The 17,256-nt window shown below is 36.6% G+C and overlaps 1 protein-coding gene across 1 annotated transcript in view; it reads left to right on the forward strand.

Annotated features, from left to right (window-relative positions):
- Positions 1 to 6: 6 nt before the first annotated feature.
- The window catches only part of Pcnx4 (pecanex 4), a 39,094-nt gene continuing 21,844 nt past the window's right edge, over positions 7 to 17,256 (forward strand). Inside the window, exons 1-6 of the mRNA XM_010605906.3 lie at positions 7 to 154; positions 6,868 to 7,609; positions 13,304 to 13,483; positions 13,573 to 14,087; positions 14,273 to 14,373; positions 14,502 to 14,624. Of these exons, the coding sequence (XP_010604208.1) occupies positions 6,921 to 7,609; positions 13,304 to 13,483; positions 13,573 to 14,087; positions 14,273 to 14,373; positions 14,502 to 14,624 (1,608 nt within the window). The 5' untranslated portion in view covers positions 7 to 154; positions 6,868 to 6,920. The remainder of the gene's footprint in view (positions 155 to 6,867; positions 7,610 to 13,303; positions 13,484 to 13,572; positions 14,088 to 14,272; positions 14,374 to 14,501; positions 14,625 to 17,256) is intronic.

Consider the following 17,256-nt stretch of genomic DNA (forward strand, 5'->3'; position numbering starts at 1 on the left):
CGGCGCGGGGAGCTGGTTCTGGGGTCCCCACCGCTAGCGCACCGCCGCGTCGGGCCTGCGGCAGCGTCTAGGCGGGAGCGCCCAACTCGGTTTATCCGCAGAAATGCAGCCCCTGAGGTGCCTTCGCGTCGTCTCCTCCCTCGGGTGACTCGAGGTATGTTCGATCCCGACACCCACCTGGGGAATTCTTCTCTGCCTCAGTTTCCGATCCTTTGCACAGCTCCGTTGTCCTTTCAGGCTTTTGTTGCTGCAAGAAAAATATTTTTCTTCTTTCGTAAAGCCTTAGTTGCACCACACGTTTTTTAAGAAGTAAAATGAACCCACTTGTTAGAAGTAGTAATCCAGTGTGGTTTTTACTAGGGAAGACCTTTTTAGCCCATTGAGTTGTAGCATTTCGCTTCTAAGAGAGCGGTAGGAAATAGAAAGTGGCTTTTTAACCAAACTTGATGGAAGGATACCGTGTTACCCTAATAAAGTCTGCCAACCACTTCCCTTACATGGCGCTGCACTCCTTCATGCCTTATCTCCAGCTAAACTTACCCCTTTGTCCCAAATCTGCCAACTTGTGACCTCTGAGAAATGAGCACTTGCCCCACTCATCGTGCCGTTTCTTTACAAGTACTTCCCTGTCAGTAAAGGACCAGAACTTACTGCGGTGAAGTCTACCCTCGTCCAAAGTCGTCCGTCAGGCCTCGGGAGTATGTGCTCTGTACCCATCATTTTCCATGGCTTTATTCATTTTTCAGTACTCGGTCATTTGTTTAAATAAATTGTTTCTGCGACTAGGGCAGAGGCCATCCTTCGTACCCGATATCCACCGCCACCCACATCAAATCCCACGACTTTTTTCATAGCATCCAGTTTAGATATTGCTAGGTTAGTAATTTAACTGTTTTCTACCTCTGCATTTAATACTCAAACGCTGCGATTAACTTCTGTAGAAAATTCCAGGTGGGGTGCCTTTTTTTTTCTTTTTAATAAGAGCTTTATTTCAGACATAATTCACATCCAAGCAACTCACCCATTTAAAATATACAGTTCATCGCTCTTACTATATTCACAGAATTGTGCAGTCATTACTACAATCACTTTTAGAACATTGCACCTTTTAGCACTGCCTCCCTACCCCACCCCATCCTTACCTCCAGCAGCCTGGACAACCACTAATCTATTTTTTAATCTCAAAATTTGCTTACTCTGGATTTCATAGAAATGGAATCTTAAAATATATGGCCTTTGTTTGTTTGTTGTTGTTGTTTTGGGGGATTTGTTTTGTTTTTGGTACCAGGGATTGAACTCAGGACCTCAGGCAGGAACTGTGCTGTTGAGCTATATCCTCAGCCCTTTTTTGGTTGTTCTGAGACAAGAGCTTACTGTGTAGTTCAGGGTGTCCTTGCATTCACAGTGTAGCACATTCAAATTCCCAGTGACCTTCCTGCCTCAGCCTCCCAAGTGCTGGGACTATAGGTGTGTGCCACCATGCCTAGCAAATACTTGGGCTTTTGTGATTGGTGTCTTTCACTTGGCATGTTTTTAAGGTTAATCCATGTTGTAGTGTGTATGGAGTACTTTGTTCCTGTTGATAATCTAATAATCCTCTTGTCTGGCTGTGCCCAGTTTTATTTATCCATCCAACCATTGGTGGACTCTTGAATCATTCTCATTTTGGGGCTTTTAATAACATATGCTATTAATGTTCCTGAATAAATTTTTGTGTAGACAGCATTCCATTTTTCTTCAGCAAAATGCCTGGTGCTTTTGTGATTGGTGTCTTTCACTTGGCATGTTTTTAAGGTTAATCCATGTTGTAGTGTGTATGGAGTACTTCGTTCCTGTTGATAATCTAATAATCCTCTTGTCTGGCAGTGCCCAGTTTTATTTATCCATCCAACCATTGGTGGACTCTTGAATCATTCTCATTTTGGGGCTTTTAATAACATATGCTATCAATGTTCCTGAATAAATTGGTGTCTTTCACTTGGCATGTTTTTAAGGTTAATCCATGTTGTAGTGTGTATGGAGTACTTCGTTCCTGTTGATAATCTAATAATCCTCTTGTCTGGCAGTGCCCAGTTTTATTTATCCATCCAACCATTGGTGGACTCTTGAATCATTCTCATTTTGGGGCTTTTAATAACATATGCTATCAATGTTCCTGAATAAATTTTTGTGTAGACAGCATTCCATTTTTCTTCAGCAAAATGCCTGAGAGTATAATTGCTGTGTCATTTGTAACTGTGTGTTTATCCTTCTGGGGAACTTCCAGACTTTTCCCAAAGTGGCTGTAGGATTTTGTGTTTTCACCAGATTTGTTTGAAAATTTTCAATTCCTTCATAACCTTAGCAATCCTTGTTATTGTCTGTCTTTTTTGTTTTAACCTGTTGCAGATTGGAAATGGTGTCTCACTGTGATTTTGATTTCTTTTTCCCTAATGAAAATTGATGCTGAGTTTCATTCCTTAGGCTTATTGGCTACTTACATATCTTCAGATCCTTTGCCCATTTTGATCCTTTGCCATTTCAGATCCCATTTTTTAAAAATCGAGTTTATTGGTACATTTTAGGTATGCAGTACAGTTACATTCATTATTGGGATCTTATACCTTTACATGACAAGTCTGAGTTTTGTTCATGGATTATGAGGACTTTTAATATATTCTAGATATATGTCTCTAATCTATGAATTGCAAAAGCTTTGTCCCATGCTATATACATTGCTTTAATTTTCTTGACAGTGAAGATTGTTTGGTTTTTCCTATCTGTCTTATCAAAAAGCACTAGTGCCAGCGTCCCTATACTGCTATCAGAAGCTTCCCATTTCGACACTTTGTAGATTGCTCTCAGATCTACATTTCCTTGAAGAACCCTTTCTAACCTTAAAATAAAAGTAATTTTATTAGGCACTGTGTTGGTATGACTTAAAAACTCAGTCTGCCACTAACTGACATTTGTATCTTGGTTAAGTCAGTTAATGTCATTCATTCTCATAATGAATTTAAAAAAAAATTATTTCTAGTAATTCACATGAGTAGCAAACTTCACTCACATACTTGATTGTGATAAGAAAAGCTTTTCAGTCAAATTAATTTATAGTGGATGTCTAAGGTGTGAGTGGCCTGGAATAGGAACAGCAGTGTTTACAAGTTGTCCGTGAGTAATTGAATGCTGTTATTTTATACTCTGGAGTTGTACCTTGGGAAAGGTGAAGTGCAGAACCAACTAAACGCTCTGCTCTCCCACTTGGGAGGCACTGGCAGTACCCGCAAGAGTTCCTTTGCACCCCCTCCCCAGTCTCTCTTCTCCTCCTGTAGTTTTCTCTACAGACCAATTCCTATGGCCTTACAAAACCTGTAAAGACCCCCCCAATCCTTGAATATTAATAAATACCAGTTTGTAGATCTATAAAAGACATGATGTGCTTGTTCCTTTTAAAAATTTATTTCTAGGTGCTTGGGTGGATTTTCTTTGCTTTAGTGGGTGGACAAGATGCTTACCACACAGTTTGTAAACCAAAACATGAAATAACATTTTTTATATTTAAACATCAAATGCCTTTTAAAAAGCTCTTTAAGAATTTTGCTTTTGGTCCACAACATGGCCTTCAGTTAAGAGATCCCGTAGAGTCTTTTCAGAATTGTATTGGTCATTCTTGTCTGTGGATTGCTTCTGGTACCCTCAACAGCTTGCACTTTGCTATTATAAAAAAAAGCACACTTTTTAGAACTGCTCTGGCACTAAAAAATAAGAATGGTTTCATGTGCATTTTCAGTACTGAGGTATAAGCTAATTTTTTCTTTTCTGAATTTTTTTGTGTTCAAAATTAGTAAATTCAGTGATGCTTGCAAAGGTAAAACTTTAGTATATTTCCTTTGAAATTTTCTCGGAGCATGGATTGTATCCATAGAATAATACAGATTTTCTTAGAAAATTAACTTTATTGAACAAAAATGAGACAATTGCTAAAACTTGTTTCTAGAAACTTATTCATTTATTGTTGCTGAACCTAGAGAACTATTGATTTAGAATAATACTTTTTAAAACCTGTCACTTTTTGTTCTCTTTTTTAAAAGGGATTTTTAGTTTGTTACACGACTTCTGAGTTGAAGTTTTAATATCTTAAGAATTCCCTCCCACTAGATCAGCAATTCAATCTCTTGTTTCTTACCCCGTGAATAATACAGAAGAAGCATGACTCATTTTCAAATCCTAAATAAAGCAGCATTTCTGTATCTGTTCTGTTGGCCTATTTTCAGAGTAGCATCTGAAGAAAGCATATGGTTTAAGTCAGTGTAGCGGTACCATCTTTCACCCTCGAGCTGTCTTTTCACAGCTTTTGTTTCCTAAGTCTTAGAGCTGTTTTTCCTTTGACACGCTAGAGGTAGAAGCCCTGTGAACACATTCAGGAATTCCACCCTCGCACCAGCATATGCCAAATTTTCACCTCAGAGAGTAAGTTTAGTTATTCTGATTTTATTTTCTTTGCAAGTAATCCAATTTAGCATTTGAAAGATTTCCCTATATTGGTTGTTTCATGCAAAGAAAATATTAAAGACTTTAAAATATTCCAAGATCTATAATTAAAATTCAGATGATAGAGCTTTATTACTTTTGTCTTTGTTGTAAAACTGAATTGCTAAAAAAATTGGTCCTCATTTTTCTTAATATCCTTAAGATATTAGAAAAAATACACTTTAAGTTATTTTTTAAGTCTGATGTACTTAGTACCTGTCAGATTCCCCTTATCTTGTCCCTGCACATGACATTTCTCCTTGACTGGAATACCCTCTCACTTCTGTCTTACCTATTTATTTACGATCTTGACTAAAATCCAGTCCAATATTTCTCAAAATAGCTTACATGAATCACTAGTTTATATGCTCTGCTATTATATATCATGACAAAAATGGGGCCCATGGTCAAATAAGCTTTAAAAACTCAAATAATACATTTTAAACTGGATTGTGGTCATGTTTTTTAATTTCAAAGAGGTCTCAAAGTCATTGATTTGCTTATAACTGTTGTGATTTTTGAAGATGACTGTCTAGTGTACAGTTTCTCAAACTTCTTTGATCGTAGACAGCTTTGATGAGGTATTCTTTGTACAAGTGAATTTGAATCCTTTAGCCTTTTTCCTTTTTTAAAATCCTGTTGAAATCACTTCTCTCACCATCCCAGTTTCCCCTTGTGTTTCTGAAGCTTCTCTTCTAATTTCATAGTCTGCTTTCACTTCGTTCTTAAAGAGAACTGTTTTATTTGATTACTGAGATTTTTGTGGTCCTTAAATGAAGATAATCTACCCTGTGGGATATATAGGTCCTGTGCGTTCTTCCCCAGTTCTGGTAGATTCTGGAAACTGCCAACTGAAAGGCTAAAAATTGAAATGAAGTTATTTTCAGTGGTAACACAGTTAATAAAAATAAGCATTTACTCTGACACCTAAAATCTTCTAAGTTTCAGTTGATTGTTCTTCTTACTACTCATTGATCTATAAATGGTTATATGAATTTTTATTGAAATGCTACTTATATTAGCTGCATTTAATTTTTAAATTGTTGGAAAATCCTAAATTAACTATTAAGTGATATGGATAACACTTAGTATTTCTGTTTTTCCACTTTTATTTCCATTTCAACTCAAAGGAATTATAAGTAATATTCCTCTTTTATAGTGCAGGGATTGGCAAATGATGGCCCTCAAGCTAAATCTGGCTTATATCCTATTTGGATAAATATTATAAGGTTGTATTGAAATATAACCATCATGTTAATTTTCATATTGTATGGTCTGTGGCCACTATTGTGCTATAGCAGCAAGATGGGATCATTATAACAAAGCTTAACATATTTACTCTGAGAACATTTGGAGGAAACATTTACTGACCCTTATAAAAAAAGTCAGACAATAAAAACTCAACTGAGAAATGTCCAAAATGCTGGCAGATTGTGTGTGTGTTTCAATAAAACTTTATTGGTGGACATTAAAATTTGAATTTCACATAATTCTCATATGCCACAGGATATTGTTTTCTATGGCAGATTTCTTTTTTTTCCCTCTTTCTCATTGAGTTTATTGGTACATTTTACGTATACAATACAGTTACATTTATCATTGAAATCTTGTACCTCTACATGACAGGTCTTGGTTCTCATTTTTTCCCCTTGTCCCTGCCCTCCCTTCACCCCCTCCTCCCTTCCCCATTTACAAACACTTTATTTCCATTTTTTCATTTTCTCATTTTTTTTTTCTTTTCCCTTATTACCTTTCCCCTACCCTTCCCACTTTCCCTACACCTTTAGCCCTTTTCTTCCTATTCACACTGTCAATTATCTCATTAGGATTTTATGTACCATTATATGGCAGATTTCAATTGAGAGTAATACTGACTTTTTGAACATTGGCCTCACAATCTAAAATTATGAGTTAAGATTAATTTCAAGTATGGAGTTATAAGTAAATTAACTTTCCCCTACCCTTCCCACTTTCCCTACACCTTTAGCCCTTTTCTTCCTATTCACACTGTCAATTATCTCATTAGGATTTTATGTACCATTATATGGCAGATTTCAATTGAGAGTAATACTGACTTTTTGAACATTGGCCTCACAATCTAAAATTATGAGTTAAGATTAATTTCAAGTATGGAGTTATAAGTAAATTAATAAATAATATAATTTTAAAAACAATTTTGCAAATTTATTTTGATTTTTAAAAAATCAGCAACTTAGCGCTGAGTATGTGTTAGCCATAGAAATAGTTAGAAATCCTGTTCTTAAAGAACTAAGGAGATATAATAGAAATGCAGGTTTTTTTTTATTCCAAGTCCAAGTGTGATATTTTCAAATAGTGACTTCTTTTCCCTTCTCTCAGAGACGACTGGTTACAGAAGAGGATGTGACTGTCAGAATACTCCAGGGAGAAGGATGAGTCCAGATTTGCCTCTGCTGAATGATTACAAACAGGACTTCTTTCTGAAGCGCCTTCCACAAACTATTCTTGGAGGCCCTCGACTCAAATTAGGCTATTGTGCCCCTCCTTACATCTATGTGAATCAGATTATCCTTTTTCTGATGCCATGGGTTTTCGGTGGAATAGGAACACTTTTGTACCAACTAGACATTCTAGAAGACCATTATGCAGCAGTGCTTTCAGGCGGACTGATGCTTGTTGCTGCACTCGTCATCCAGTTCACGAGTGCAAAGGCTAAAACCAAATCAGTGACAGTGCAAAGAATATTTACGACAGATATCTTAGCAGAAGAAGATGAGCATGAGTTCACAAGTTGTGTGGGTGCTGAGACTGTCAAATTTCTAATTCCAGGCAAGAAATATATAGCCAATACAGTTTTTCATTCTGTTCTTGCTGGATTGCTGTGTGGTCTTGGAACATGGTATCTGCTCCCAAGTAGAATCACCTTGCTGTATGGCTGTACAGGAGGCACTGCTGCACTGTTTATCTTTGGATGGATAACTCTCTGTATAGGAGAATATTCATTAATTATAAACACACCTACAGAGACTGCAACTTTCCAAACCCAGGATACTTATGAAATCACTCCTCTCATGAGACCTCTTTATATTATTTTCTTTGTTTCTGTGGACCTTGCACACAGGTAAAAAAGAACCTACCACATTCTTCATAACTATCTTTGTTTATAAGTGTGTCTAGTAAGAACTCTCCTTAGTGTTTTTAAAACAAATGAATTTGTGGCTTAAAAATCATGAAATAAGTCATTGGATGATAGGTTATTTTGATGATTCATCTTTTAGGACTGATCTCTGATATATTCATACTTAAAGCAGTAAATATTATTGAAGAGTAAAAAATATTTCCCTTTTTAGGATAAATGAGCAATTTTTCAATCTATGTAATACTTTAAATAATGAGTTTTGAAAATCTGTACAATAACCTGGCTAACCCTGTGAGAAGAAATAGAACTTTCTTTTCTGGATGAATGGAAATACTTTAAAATTTATATGTTACATACAGATTGAGTGAATTAAGATGAATAAAAGTGTAAAAATTAATATTCGCTGTTACCATAACAATATCAGAAATCACCTTTTTTTTGTGGGGGGGTACCAGGATCGAACTTGGGACCTTGTGCTTGCAAAGCAGGTGGCAGAGCCACTGAACTAAATCCCTGGCCTGGAAATGTTGATTTTTAAAGTAGTTATAGAAGAAAAAATAGAAAATCTTTCAAAAGATACTTATAAGCATAATTATCCAAACTGTTTCATAAGAAATTTTGTATGCTTTTCTACATCTCACTTTTTTTTCTCTGTTTCTATAGATCGCAGCTTTCTGTTTCCCAGGTTAGTGTCCAGGTAGAAATGTATAGGCATGTTATGAACTGAATGCTTGTGCTTCTCCGTCCCCATTGCCAGATTCTTCTGTTGAATCCCTAGGCCCTAATGTGATGTTACTTGTAGATGGATCCTTTGGGAGATAACTAGGTCTTGAAGGTGGGGCCGTAGTTGGTAGGGATTTGTGCCCTTCCTTATAAGAGGAACAGGAGAATGTGGTCTCTCGCTTTCCACCATGTGAAGACACAGCAAGAAGGCAGCCACCTGTAAACCCAGAAGAGGGCCCTCACCAAAACCTGACCATACTGGCAGTCTGACCTTGGACTTTCAGTCTCCAGAAGTATGAGAAAATGAGTCACCCAGTTTATGGTGTTTTGTTTTGTCAGCCCAAGCTAAGATTTAATGCAGAGAAATGGGACACTGCGACAAATGCCTGAAAATGTGGAGGTGGCTTCGTGACTAGGTAATAGGTAGAGGTGAAAGGGTTGGGGCATACATGCTACAAAAAGCAATGGTACAGCTAATTCCGATGAGATCTCAGATGGAACTGAAGAACAAATTACTAGCTACTGGAAGAAAGTGATAAAGAACTTGGCTAAACTGTTTTCCAGTGTTTTGTAGCAGATTGAACTTAAGGTGATGAAATTGAATATTTAAGGAAAATTTGAAGCAAACTATTGATGGAACAGCTTGATCCCTAAATGCAAAAGGGGAGAGATGAAGAAGTGTAAAAAGAAAAAAAAGCAACTGGAACTTGAAAATTTGCAAAATTCCTAACCTATCCACATTATAAAACAAACATAAGAAAGAATATTCTAATGAGAACACCTAGAGTGTTCTGGCCTGTTGCTTACTTACAGTACTTAAGAGACTATGTGAGTGGACACACTGCCAAGTTGAAATGGAAGGGTTGGAGATATGATAAAAAGAAGGAAGACTGTTGAGCTTCTTGGAATTGACAGGACAGGATGATAGATTTGAAGGCAAAGCTTCAATAAAAATGATGCTCAAGGTGATGTGGAAGGTCATCTGGGCCACCACCTCAGTTTCAGTCGGTCTCATGACCTCTACCTAAACCTTCAGGGGTAGAACCACTGCCTAGAGCTATGGGGGTAACTCTAGAGCTGTAGGGTGGGCAGTTCCATTCCAGGGACCTAGAGGACAGAGTACATAAGCAAAAAGTATTATTTCTAAGCCTTAAGAGCATATGCATTTTTTTTTGCTAGGTTTTGAACTTTTGATCCATCTCTAAATGATGCTCAAGGTGATGTGAAAGGTCATCTGGGCCACCACCTCAGTTTCAGTCGGTCTCATGACCTCTACCTAAACCTTCAGGGGTAGAACCACTGCCTAGAGCTATGGGGGTAACTCTAGAGCTGTAGGATGGGCAGTTCCATTCCAGGCACCTAGAGGACAGAGTACATAAGCAAAAAGCATTATTTCTAAGCCTTAAGAGCATATGCATTTTTTTTTTTGCTAGGTTTTGAACTTTTTGGATCCATCTCTTTTTTCCTATATGTCCCTTTTACAGGGAATGTTTCTCCTGTTCCTGCCCCATCACTGTACTATATTTTGGAAGTAGAGTACAGTATTTGCCTAGTTTTACAGATTCACAACTGGAGAGGATTTTTGCCTCTGGATGGACTGTGAGTCTCACCCCTATCTGACTTAGGTGATATTTAGATGACTTTAGAGTTAATGCTAGAATCTGTGAAGAACCTTGGAGTTTGGGGCAGGGCAACAACAAAATGCCATAGACTGAATTGTGTCCTCCCAACTTCTGTAGGAGCCACAAAGAAAGGACCTTTTAGAGGTGATTAGGTCATGAAAGTGGGATCCTGGTGTGATGGCATTAGTTCCCTTGTGAGAAAATACCCATGAGAGCTTGATCTCTCTCTCTGCCATGTGAAAACTGTGCAACAAGGCAGCCGTGTGTAAACTAAGAGGGTCCTTCTAGACACTGACCATGCTGGTACCCTCATCCTGAGCTTCCAGCTTCCAGAATTGTGAGAAATAGGTTTTTGTTGTTTAAACCACCCAGTGTACCATATTTTGTTATGGCAGCACAAGCTAAGACGAGACATGTTAAAATATTTGTTTTGTATACAGAAGCTGATCTCTTCTGGAGTATGTGTTCACTGTTTCTTAAATCCTAATCTCTTCTACTTGTACCACATTTGTGGGCCAGGGGATGATATAGGAACCATGTAGTTCTTCACATAATCAAATATGTAAGGGGACTGTTCATAAAAAATGTGTCTACAGTTGCTTTAATTAACCATGATTTAATAACTACATTATAATTAAAGGCTTAACTTGGAAAAGGTAGTAGTAAAATTATGTTTAGGTGTATGTATAAATATGATTTTTTAAATATTTAAATTTTTATAAGATGTATTTTCAGAGTACAGATTCTTGAGTTACTAATTTGAAATGAGAAATTATATATCTGCTGTAGTATATTTTTGCATCTAAAATGATGTTCTGAATGCTTTAATTTTATTTAAAAGATCAGACAGTTAATTTGGATTCCTTGACTTTCTGCATTATTCATTTCTTAATGTAATTGCATAGGTTTCTTACTGAGTTCATCCTGGATTTAATGTTATTTTAATGTTCAAAAGTGTAATAGCTGGGAATATGACGCAGCAGCACAGCACTTGCCTGATAGGTGTGAAGCCGAGTTCAATTCCCAATACCAAAAACAAACGAACAAAAAAAACTTTGATAAATGCAGACTTTTTTTCCCTATGACTAACATCAAAGTGAAAGGCTCTGACCACTTCTGTTGTTGAGGAAGAAGTGACGGGCTTATGGAAGAAAATTACCTCTCATTCCTTTTTAAGAATAATTCACCTTATAAATAATAAAATACTAAAGAATTGAGATGCTCTTTACACAGTAGGTATGGTAATACAGTCAAAAGTATGGAATTCATATACTTTTCAAATCTGGACAGTTGTGAGAAGTATCAGGTTACTTCTGAGTTTTATTTCAGAGGACGTGAAAGCTGAAGAGATGTACCCATCATTTAGTACTTTTTCTCTTCCTTTATTCTTTTTTGGAGGACCTTGTGATTGTGAGGCAGGTGGTGGCACCACTGAGCTAAATCCCTGGCCCTCTTTATCCTTTATTCCCCACCGTACAGTTGTCCGTTAACAGTGTGAATGACCTAGTGCATTGTTGTCAAAGACAAATACAAGATCTGTGTGCTAGGCTCGAGACAGAATGAATAATATACATTTACATCCTCTTAGCCTCTGTACGGAACATCTTCGTGGCATTGCATCTCAGTGTGCAACATTTTTATAGTTGTTTTGTTCAAACAATTTTTTTCTAAACAGCAGACACTTTATTACTCTAAAATTTTTCTGTTACATTTCCAGAAACCTTAGATTTAAATGTATTTCCATTAAAAACAGCAATAATCATCTATTTGGGTCTGAGTCATATATACAAGAGAATATTATTTATCATGTCTTTGTATTGTCCTGCTTATATTTAAAAACAAAAAAGATTTAAAAGAGGCTCAATTTTTTTTTTTGGGTACCGGGGATTGAACTCAGGTCTTTGCGCTTGCAAGGCAGGCCACCAAACCACTGAGCTAAATCCCTGGCCCAAAAAGAGGCTCAAATTTTGATGAGATTAATTTTCAGAGTACACATTCTCTTCATACACAGCATCCTTTCCTTGAGTTTGTTTGCAAGAGGAGTGTTGTCTTCAAAACAAAACAAAACTAGCAATCTTCATATTTTTCTTGACCTTCCTTGACCTGATTTTCTTTTTCTTAAGTATTTCTTTACTGGAATAATGGTATGTCCTCTTCTTTCTCATTACGTTGTTAACCTTATATTCTGTTAATTGTCTTCGTATAGCAATTTGAAGGTCCTACCTACAGTATGAAGCGGTGAACTAGCTGGCACAGTCCTGGCATCTCTGTGAGCTTTATATCTTTCTTATGCAGATAGGTGCTATCCTTTTTCCTTCTGGGCTGTGATCATGCACTTAAGTGGGTTAACATTGCACAAGTTTTTTGTCCTTGACTTGATTCCTACATAGAAGCCCAGCTAGTAAAGTACAGTACAGTTGGGCTATAATTTTAGAACTTTAGCCTTGTCTTTTGAAAGTGTTTAGTTGTCCATATGTATTTTGACCTTGTTGGTCTCAGGATGTAGTGTTGCTTAGCTGTAGTCTAAAAAATTTGTAAATTGTTCATGATGTTTATTTTACTATGCTTGCAATGTTTACTGAATTAGTATTCAATTTAATAATGTCATATTTAATTACAAGTACTATATCAAGTATCAGTTTTTCCACTTAAGGGAGAGGCAGCTCCTACTTTGTGAAGAAATTTTGTTATACAACTTCGTGTTCTCAGACCATGATGTTGCTGGTACAACATAGAATAGATGCTAGTTACATTTCCAGGATAATACACAGAGATTCAGTCATAACCTGAATTGCCACCTGCAGATATTAAGTGTGCTGACTTCAGATGCTAAGTCAGAGCAGAACAGTGTAAGAGAGAGGAAGAAGGGAGCCTTCTGCTGTGCAAACTACTAAAATATGAATGTTCCTGAGGCTTGGCTTTTCCACAGTGACTTACAGTCTTAAATATAAAGTTCTAAGTTCTACAGAATCATTGGTAGATCTCAGCCAATGAGATTAGATTTGCTCTGGCCTCAGTTGTTTAGTTTTATACGTACCTGTATTCCATTTTGTTACTATTCATCAGTTCCTTTTAATTATTTCTTCTTCTTTGCTTTTCAGAATCTGCATTTTCTTTCTCTAAATGCTACACTTGTTCACAATTGAGAAGAGATGGTCGCTGGTTTAGGGGAGGGACAGTGGTCACAATATGTATATGATGTTTACAAAGCAGGACTAGAACTTTAAGTGTTCTTTATTTTGAGGGCATTTGTGGTTTTGTTTCATTCTTTCTTGGAAAGGCCCTCTTTATATTATTTTGTATGATTTAAATGTCATTTTTTCACTTGTAGGCTTATCAAAGTAACACCAGTTCTCCAGCATATGAATCAGGTTTTGCACATCCTGTTTGTATTTTTACCCTTCCTGTGGGCACTTGGGACTCTGCCCCCACCTGATGCTCTTTTCTTATGGGCCATGGAGCAGGTTTTAGAGTTTGGCCTTGGAGGCTCATCTATGTCAACACACCTACGGTAATTTAAAAAATATCTTTGTAATATGTAACTTCCTCTTAGAGGACACTTTTCTTTTCAAGTAAACTTAATTTTTCTTTCCTCTACAGGTTGTTAGTGATGTTCATCTTTTCCGCTGGAACAGCTGTAACGTCGTATTTTATTCCCAGCACTGTGGGTGCGGTTCTTTTCATGACTGGACTTGGTTTCTTACTGAGTCTTAACCTAAGTGATACAAGTTTTGTCTTCAAGCACAGCAAGACCAGAAACAGGGCAGAAATGGAAGCTCAGACTTCCCCCAGGGCTTCGGAAAGGCATTTTCCATGGAAACAGTTCCTCTTACGTGTCATTGTGTTAGTCGTGGCTCTCTTAGAAACTGGTCTGCTGCATCACTTCGCCGGATTCTCACCGACTTCGGAAAGCAGTTCCCAGGCTGTTGTTGGCTACATTTTGATGCTATTACTTGTAATACTATGGATACTTAGAGAAATCCAAAGCGTCTTTATCTTGGGAATTTTCCGAAACCCTTTCTATCCAAAGGATGTGCGAGCTGTGACTGTATTCCTAGAGAGGCAAGCAAAGCTTCTGAAGGCCGGTGTCATTAGATGGATTTTGCTCACTCTGGGTATGATAATAAAATCTAGTAACTTTGTATTACAAACCGTTTCTCTGAAGTGTTCAAAAATATGGCTTTACCCTGCGTATTCTTTGTCTTGTGTATTACTAATAAACTGTTTGCTAAAATAAGATAAAGTATGGTAGAAAAAGTTACTTTGCCTAAAGTAAAGCTGTGTCTTTCTTTGTTTTTAGTGTCACCTTTTGCTATGATAGCGTTTCTTTCCTTGGATAATTCCTTACAGAGGCTCCACTCTGTGTCTGTCTCCATTGGATTCACAAGAGCTTTTCGAATGGTAATCCTAATGTGTACTTAATAGTATTTTCTAATTGCCAAGTGTGATTCTGATTTTTGTTTAATTCTAGCTGTTTGCTCAGATTATCACATTCTACTTGATAAAAGTAGGTCACTTGTATCCTACAGGTGTGGCAGAATACAGAAAATGCTTTACTGGAGACAGCCATTGTATCAGCACTTCATTTATTGATCTCCAGTACAGACTTATGGTGGAACAGGAACCTAAATACAGGACTGAAACTCTTATTGGTAAGTTTATTTTTAATGGCTTGATTGGAAGTTAGTCACACACCACAAAAGTCACCTATATAAGTGTAATCTTCAGTGGTAGATATTTGCAAGTTTGTAGCCATTGCTACAACTACGAATGTCTTTAACACCCCCCAAAGACTTCACATATGTTGTGGTTGTCCACCATTCCCACTCTCCATCTCACTCATAACTATTCGAGGCCCAGCAGCCACTTACCTGCCTTCTGTGTCTATAGATTTGCCCCTTCTAGACATTTTACCTAAATGGAATTAAATACGTGGTCTTTTGCATCCGGTTTCTTTCACTCCTGTGTTCACGAGGTTCATTCATGTTGTAGCTTGCATTAGTTTTTAATCCTTTTTATTTTCAAAATATTCCTTTGTGTAGGTATACCATCCTTGGTTGATTCACTCAAATGATGGACATTTAGGTTGTTTTCCCTTTTCACTATTAAGAATATTGTTGCAAAAATTGATGTGCATATGTTTTTATTTCCCTTGGGTATTTCTGTATTTAACTCTTTGAGTTATGGCAGAACTGTTTCCCAAAGTGGCTGTGGCATTTTATATTTCTCTTAGCACTGTGTGCGATGAGGATTCCAGTTCCTCCACTTCTTCTTTAGCACTTAATACTACCTTTGTCATTCTAACCATACTGATAGATATGAACTACTACCTTGTATTTGGATTTACCATTCTCTCATTGCTAGTGATGCATCTTTTCGTGTATTCACTGGCCATTTATATATGTTTTTTTTGCAGAAATGTCTATTGAAATCATTTGTTCATTTTTATTTGGACTGTTTGTATTGTTAACTTGTTAGAGTTTGTAATTCTAGACACAAATCCCTTGACAGATATTTAAAATATGTAAACGCTTTATCCTGTTCTGTAGTTTGTCTTTTTGTTTCCTTGAAAATGTCATTTGGAGTACAAAATTTTTTAATTGTTTATTTTTCTTTTATTGCTTCTGTTTCTGGTGTCTTTAGAAGCATTATTTCCTCAAAGATCATGAAGATTTACTGTGTTTACTTCAAGGGATTTGTAGTTTTAACTCTGCATGTAGACCCATGATTTCCTCTGAATTAACATATATAATGTCAGGTAGGGTTCCAGATTTATTCTTTGGCATATGAACATACTGTTGTCCTTCTGTTGGAAAGACTGTCCTACCACGAGTGACATTTCTTGCTACCTTTGTGAAAAATCAAAATAAGATTTATTTCTGGAATTCTTCGAGTATTTTTCTTTTCAGCTGTATGTCTGTTTTCATAACAGTTGCACACTGATTTGGTTGAATATAGTAGCTTCCCAGTGGCTTTTGAAGTTGAGAAGTGTGAGTTCTCCAATCTTGTCCTTCTTTTTCAAGAATGTTTTGATGATCCTGAGACCCTTGCATTGCCATATACATATAGTGCTACCTTGGTACTTATGGGTAATTGGTTCTGGGAGACATGACACATACCAAATTGCTTTGGCTGGGAAGGATACTTGTCAGGAGGCTATCAATACTGACAGGTTCTAGCTTGTGTGTCAAGTACCAAGCAGATAATAAGTACTGGGTCTAAATTTTTGTGCCAAAACACATCAAGTACCAAATGTGATAAATTTTAAAGTAGTGGAGTACCAAGGTATTACTCAATTACTGTCAGGTTGAAAATTTATTCTAAGGCCTTTGGAACTGTGACAGGAAATGTCTTGAAGCTTTAGATCAAGTTGAGGAATACTGGCATCTTAAAAATATTAATTCTTCCACCCAAGAACACGAAATGTTCATATTCCATGAGATGAAGATCCTCTTATTTAGATCTTCAATTTATTTCAGTAGTGCTTTGTACTTCTCAAGGCAAAAATCTTACACTTCTTTTGATGTATTAATTTCTAAGTCTTTTATTCTTTTTCATGATATTATAGAATTGTCTTATTTCATCCTTTGGCTTTGTGCTATACTATAGAATATAATTGATTTTTTATATTAATCTTATATCCTGAACTTTACTGCAACTCTTTATTCTAATGAATTTCAGTGGCCTCTTAAGATATCCTGCATATGAGATGAGATCACTTGCAAATAGACATAATTTAACTTCCCTGACAATTTAGAATGGTTTTGATTAAGTACCATGACTACAACTATATTGTTGAAAAGAACATAGGAAAGTGGATATTTCAGGAAGAAAGTATTCAGTCTTTTCCCATGAAGTGTATTGTCGTTCTTTTACCCTTAAATATGATAACTAAAGATTTTTCATAGATGTGCTTTATCTGGTTGAGCAATTTCCCTTCAGTTATCAAGTGTTCTTCTACTGTGAAAGTTACTAGATTTTGATGACTTTTATTTTTGTGGTACCAGGAATCAAACTGAGGGCCTCGAGCTTCCCAGGCAGGCACTGTGTTGCTGAGCTATATCCCTAGCCCAAAAGTTATTAGATTTTTATTAAATCATTTTCAGTGTCTTTTGAAATGGTGATCTGATTTTGGTCTTTTAGTCTATTAACATGATGTCGTATGTTGATTGAATTTTGGCTGTTAAACCTACTTTGCATTTCTGGAATAAAAATCTCATCCTTTTTGTATGTTGCAGAATTTCGTTGGCTTGTGTTTTGTACTAATATATATATTAATATATT

Source organism: Fukomys damarensis, unplaced genomic scaffold (genome assembly GCF_012274545.1).
Source record: "Fukomys damarensis isolate Sample0158 unplaced genomic scaffold, DMR_v1.0_HiC HiC_scaffold_21, whole genome shotgun sequence".
NCBI classification, from domain to species: Eukaryota; Metazoa; Chordata; class Mammalia; order Rodentia; family Bathyergidae; genus Fukomys; species Fukomys damarensis.